General features: G+C 43.2%; 1 protein-coding gene across 3 annotated transcripts in view; it reads left to right on the top strand.

Moving 5' to 3' along the window:
* Positions 1 to 5191: 5191 nt before the first annotated feature.
* The window catches only part of STAB2 (stabilin 2), an 88880-nt gene continuing 87382 nt past the window's right edge, over positions 5192 to 6689 (top strand). For all 3 annotated transcript variants that reach the window (XM_087765347.1, XM_087765348.1, XM_087765349.1), the window contains exon 1: positions 5192 to 5393. In XM_087765347.1, the coding sequence (XP_087621473.1) occupies positions 5310 to 5393 (84 nt within the window). In that variant the 5' untranslated portion in view covers positions 5192 to 5309. The remainder of the gene's footprint in view (positions 5394 to 6689) is intronic.

Here is a 6689-nt window from a genome sequence, read left to right as displayed (position 1 = left end):
TTTATTCCAAATCTGGACAAGGAATATGTGTTATATTTATACCCCATTAAATATGAGATTTAATGATTCTGAAGAGTGTTATAACACCAGGGAGAGCTCCAGTATTCAAAAAAGTCAAGATTTTGTACCAGGGCAGTACCTTCTGCATTTACCATGCCATTAGCTGGCAGCAACATGGGACCAGAGTCTATGCATGGTCTACCAAGAACTGCAATGCAGGAGATGCAGCGCAGACACAGGGACACAAAGATGGCTTTAATATTCCTCTATGCCAAAAACACTTCCAGGTCCGAGTTACTAAGTCCCTCCCTTCACCCCCATGGTATTGCCACCCAGCAACCCTGTACAACTCGGCCTGAATGTCACACAGCTGAACATAGGAAATGCTCTCCACAAGTCAGGGACTTATTTATAAGTCCTATATCCTGCTGGACCTACAGGGCATGAGGCCTTACCTATGGCTAGAGCATGACTTTCTTTTTTTTAAACAACATGTTATTATAGCATGAAAAGGTAGCAGAGGTACCCGTGAGCAGACCCTGGTTTTGCAGTCGTTCCCCTTAGAGTATGGTGCTGACTATAAGCTCAGCCTTACAGCTCACCCACCTAACACCCGCTTAAAATTTGTAGTAAATAACATTGTCCAAGTTAGCGCCACGTACACTACTTTCCTCATGCCTCCCTAGCAAAGCCCTCTTCGCCACAGCCTTAGCTAGAATGCCTTTTGTTTACAATTTCACCAGCTGAAAGACTCTTTTGAGAACAAAAAAAAAAAAAAGAGGGGAAAGAAAGAAAGCTGAAGAGGCCACTATGAGGATCTAATCTATGGCTAAGACCACCCCTTGACTGGCAGTCTGCATTGCCATCAGCTGTATGCATCATGAACACATTCGGGTTTAGATCAGCTGTCTGTGCCTTCTCCCTCATTAACATTGATAAAAGCGATGGACTCTGCCGGGCGCAAGGCATTCCTCAGCATACCAGCTGCAGCTCTATCTTAATGCATCCTATGGGCTCGGAGAATTAATTAGTTCTGATAGTCACCGTGTTTCAAAATGATGGCTGTCATAACCCCACAGATAAAATTACACACCCCTAAAATTTTCCACATTGCCCATTCAGACTCTCCATAGGCCACCGTTGGCTTCCTCGGATGTATAGCACTGGAAAAATTTAACTTGCCAAACCTTTTTTTTTTTTAATCTCTTTGTTATGTTCCGATTAAGTCTGTGTTAATCAAAGGCAGTATTTCCCAAATATTCCCCCCCACACACACCTCTTTCCCCAAGCCTCCTCCTAGGCAACTTGATGGTTTGTACCCCCCTTCCTTCCACCTACAATTAGCATTCAGACATTTCTTTTGGCAGAGCCAAAGCCTCCCTCCCCCTAGGAAGCTTTCTTCTTCTGAGCACATTTTATCTTTTCCTACCCCTCTGCAAGGTGCTTTAGCCAGTTAAACAAAGAGCAAAGTGACTTTCCTCAGACATGTGGAGCCTCAAACCGTATTCAGACACCCCTGGGACAGTTTTCCTGCTGTGACCGGCTCTAAAACAGAAGCCACATACAGTAAAGAACAGTAATTCATTTATTTTCTGCTGCTTACGTTCAAATTACTAAGTAAGAATATTAAATTTAGCTCAAGAGTGCCCTCACCCTTGACACTCTCTAGAACCTCACTAACAAGGCTGCTCCCCTAGGAGAGGAGATGAGCTGCAAGTAGGGTGGCACATACCAGAAAAGCAGTACCAGCTTTTACTGCATAGAGCTCATGAATGTTCAGGCTGCAGTGAGTGCTCTGGTTCAAAATGGTCATATTTCTTTTTTATTTCTTCCTCTAAAATGGTGCTTTTTTCATATGATTGTTTGTGAAATGGCTGAGCTTTGTATGAGTCTCTGAAAGCTCACCATATACTGTTTGGCCACCTCTGGTTGAGAGAGCTTCACATTCAGAAAGCTCAGGGGAATGATATGCAATGTGAGTCATGTAGTCAATCACCAACTAAAAATTTTTAAAAATGCAAGAAATTATGTGGTTATCAAAACTGTGGAGAGCAAGGTGAGTGCTGCAACCATCACGTCTGTATCTCCGCTGTTTTTTATTCACTTTTAAACTGACCTCATGCGCCAGATGCCTGGCTCTGAGAAAGAATAACTAGCTCATCGTAATGTTGAAATAAGTTGCAGCACAAAACATTGTTTTTGAAAACATCTACATAAATGAACCATCGCATTTTTCTGGTTGGTTGACATTTTCAGCACAGAAATAGAAGGAGCAACTTGGAGAGAGGCAGTAGGTGGAAGAAAAAAGTAAAAAGGCAACCAGCTCACATCTACTTAAAGTAGGAGCATCCAGTCCAGGAACGCAAGAGCAGAGCAGAGCAGAGGAAGGCTGTGACACACACGAGTGTATGACACAGCGGTTGGTATTTGTAGGATTACAGCACACACAGTGACTCTTACTAATCTTTTTCACCAGGCTGCTTGCAACCTGAAAGTTTTCAGGGGTACAAGGGTGACTGGCAGTTGGGACAGGGAGCATCTGAGTGGTTGGGATATCCCCAGGGAGGCTTGGCCGGGCTCCTCCATGTCAAATTAATCCCAGCTTCCAGGTACACCTGTGCCCACTGTCACTCCCACATTCCTTGCTCTCACTTCCCTCACCTCTATCAACATTAATTAAAAAAAAAAAAACAGCGAGACCAATTCCACAGGCCCATTTGTAGTTTGATATTTGCTGTCTCAGGCTTCCAAAATTTTCACCTTCTTGTAGGAACCAAAGAGATCCAAGAACTTTCCACCACTCCAGCTGGACACAGAAAGAGGCATAGCACAAAGCTAAAATAAAATATCCTGCTAAAGCCAGGAAAAAGTAGGAGTAGGAAATGCAAGAGCACGAAGGCCTCAGCTGAGCTGTATGAGTGGCAAGATAACAAGAACGTGAGAGCTTGCCACCACAACCCTGGAGGAGGACAGCCCCAGAAATACATGGGCTGGACAGCCAGGACAGGATACAAACGCAACAAGGGCAGGAGCTGGAGGAGAGCCAAGACAAAAGTCAGCGCAGACGCGGCGATGCGCGGGGTAACACGCCGATGAGTGAAATCCCCACTGGGGATCCCAGAGGTGTGCGGGCCCCTCGGCATTCTGTGGCCCTGGCACCAGCAGGGGGAGGGGAGGAAGGATGTGGGTCCCAGGCTGCAGGGACCACCACCATCATGTTTCTAAAAGCAAAGGGTGAAAACCCAGCAGACAGGGCTTCCTGTCGGCGTGCCAGCACCCAACACCAGCACGGACAGCAGCGCTGGAGCCGGTGGCTGCATCACCAACACAAGGAAAGGGTGGCCAGGCTCTCTGGAGCAGGGAAAGCGGTCATCACAGGGGTTAGGCAGGGAGACCACACTCCGACATGAAGGGAGAGGAAGGGAAGGGAAAAAGGGGTTATTTCACACAAATGCCTATACAGGAGGTAAGAGCAGATAACATGAGAGCTGATGTGTGTTGCTTTTTATCTCGATCTACAGGACAGGAAAGGGACGTGCTTGATTTACAGCTCCTTTCACCACTGTGCTGTCTGAAGTGGCAACAGGCAAGAAACCCTGCTGACCTCAAGCTGCTGCAGACGCTGTCAGCTCCTGCCATGACACATGCAGGGACCAGGCAAACATGTTTTGCCCAGGTAGTGCAGACCCTGCCCACACTCCAACAAGGCACAGCTGCAGAAGAGGGAGGATAAGTTTTACTCCCAAACATCCCACAGAGGACGGGATGCAGCCGTGAGCTATCATCAAAGGGGAGAGAAGATCCTCCAGAATTCTGCTCTTTTGGAGAAAAACCTGAGCCATTCCTTCCACCAGACCAGACTGTACATTGTATGCAAAACCAAAGTAACGTGAAAGACCTTGACCTCAGAAAAGAGAAATGGCATTTCTCAGGGCCATACGTACTGTCAGCATGTACGTCACGACCCCTGGCTGCTATCTTGTCTACATAAACAAGAAGTGATTTACTTTCCGCATCATATAGCAGAAAGGAACAGGATCTGATGAGTGCGCAGGAAACGTCTTGCCCTGCCATCTTCTACCAGCAATTTTTCAGTATTCAGTTAGAGCACATAACAAAAGTAGATGAATTTGTGTACTACATATGTATCACCACTGAGTTCTTTAGGAAAACAATACAGAGTTCAAGATAATAGGTGACAACTGCATCAAGCATTACATTTGTGGTCTAAAGGTGAATGTAGCATGTAGCCATGACTACAAATAGGAATTTGGGAGAAAGCACTATGTTCACAGCACTGTACTTCTGTGGATTCTTCAGTCAAAAACATACCGTAGTTTTCAAATGCAACTTTGTATTAAGACATGCTTATGGATTGCCTTCAAATGATTAAAAAATTATGTCAGGGGCACAAAGCAAAGCTGCTAAACTGGAGGCAGCCAAACTATTAGCTATTTAAGACACGAGAGAGGCTGCCCTTACAAGACTGACCAGAGCAGCAGCAAAGAGCAGCACTAGAAAAGAGCTGAAGAGCTCTGAGAAGAAAGAGAAACAATTTTGATTTGGGCAACTCAAAATGTCTGTCTGTCTACTCATCCCTCCTAACCATATGCAAGTAACATAGCTGAGTTCCAGGAAATCAGTGAAAATGATTTAACAAAAAAAAAAAAAAAAAAAAAAAACCACCAAACAAAAAACAACCAAACAAAAATCCCCTTTTTTATCCAGCTAACCAAAGCTGGAAGATGTTCTTTTGGCCTCCTGAGATAAAGTCAGCAGTATTTCTCCCAGAACCACATTCAGGGGACCCACCCTTACGTTACTAGGGCTGATAAGCCAACTTCCAGAGATCCTTTGCTCTGCCTTAGATCAGCTGAACAAATGTAACGATAACAGGCACAGCAGTTACTCCAGTCCCCTGTCCATGCCCACCTAAAAGAAGAAAACATCTTCTATCATAACAGTTCAGTGTCCTTGGTTTTGTACTGTCAACAGCTTCAGAGAGAGGGGTAAAGGAACAGAGCCCGGTCAGGATATCCTGTCATTCAGTTAGGAAGGGTTTATTCAGCTTTGCAGTGAAAACTTTCGGCAAATACCCTGCGTTTTGGAATTTTTCCTGCCTGCGGGCAAGCTTCGCATGCCGTATCCTTCACTCATTTTCCTTCAGGAAGACAAGAGCCCTATTAAACTATTCGCCTAAGAATGCAGAAGAAATAGCACCTCTAACAAACGATCACTTTACGTCAGAATATCAGTTCTCATGTCTGGAGGGCTCTGAAGGAGAAAAAAAAACCAACAAATTCTTCACAATGGAAAAAAATCCAGTTGTTTTATTCTTTTTGGCTTTTTTAGCTGCAGTGAAACTGTGTTTGACATCACAAGTCCCAGATGAGGTAAGAAGCAGCTTTTTAAGTAATGAATTATTATATGTCTGTATTTCACTACAGGGGTGGGGGTTGTTTCATTGTTATAGAGAGAAGTTATCAGATACTCTATTCTTATAGAAGAAAAACCCACTTTAACAGTCACTGATGCATATGACACTGAATTATAAACTAAGAGCTCTGTAATCCAGTCCTCTGAAATAACAGAAATGCGTCTGTGTATTCCACATGAGAATTTGGCTCAAAGGATATGTCATGAATACATTGAAAAAGTCTCTAAAAAATGGCAAACATGGCAAAAGACTGTAGCTGACACATTCAGCAAAAACAACAAAAGAAAACCATTAGAATTTCTGATAAATCAGAAGATGAAAGCAGAATTTTTCCATAGTGAAAATTATCCACTCTACTAACCACAAGGAGGAAAAACTATTTCAGATAGGTGGGGAAAAATTCTAAGGAATTGAGCTATTGGAAGTAATTGTACAAAGTTATAAATTTAAGTAAAAGATTTGTAGACTTTTGGGGAAATGGTGCATTTGTCATTACAAATCCTATGGATCTGTGGCATTTCACAAAATCTGCTTTCACCACCCTTGTAGAGAGGTGGAAAGTGTTGGGTTGCAAATCTGAACCAGGAGTTCAACAGCAAGACATTCACTCATTTAAACTACCTCTCAACATGAGGCTTTAAATTACTGTGTTCTGAAGAAAAAACACTTGTAAAAGAGGAAACAAAAGGACAGGGAGAAATTGCAAGGGGGCCGGGAAGGGAAGCCACTCCGGTTGTTTTTTTTGTTGTTTGTTTGGTTGGGTTTTTTACATGGAAAAATATTTTTAAAAGTACAAACAAGTACTGGGAAGTGTGTTAAACTCATTCTGTCTCTATAAAAAGAGCCACTAACAAATCACCTTTCTTCCATTTTCCCTAAGAGCAAAAAGGGAAAATGAGGAAATGGGAGAAAGTGGAAATAAACCCACCATTGTAAAATGAAGAGGTTTTTTAATAGCTGGTAGTAGGGAAAGGGTATAACCTATTTTTATTTAGATGTTACTTTTTCAAATCTCTTTGAATTTTCTTGTTCCAAAAATGAAATTTTGTGAGGTGCCTTTTTGATGACCACTTCTACAGTGACATCATTTCAGTTACTCCTACCAACAGCTTTTTCACTTCTGAACCTTAATATCCTACAAGCCCTGCAGTTTATCCAGACTCTTAATGGCTTACCCCAAGCACCTGCAAGGAGCAGGGCTTAAGTAGCGTACTTGGTTAGACTCAAAAATCAGCCAATGCTCTGAGTTTAT

Source organism: Nipponia nippon, unplaced genomic scaffold (genome assembly GCF_047370975.1).
Source record: "Nipponia nippon isolate SJK-2023a ecotype South Korea unplaced genomic scaffold, ASM4737097v1 scaffold_3, whole genome shotgun sequence".
Classification (NCBI taxonomy): domain Eukaryota; kingdom Metazoa; phylum Chordata; class Aves; order Pelecaniformes; family Threskiornithidae; genus Nipponia; species Nipponia nippon.
This window is presented reverse-complemented; position numbering and strand designations above follow the sequence as displayed.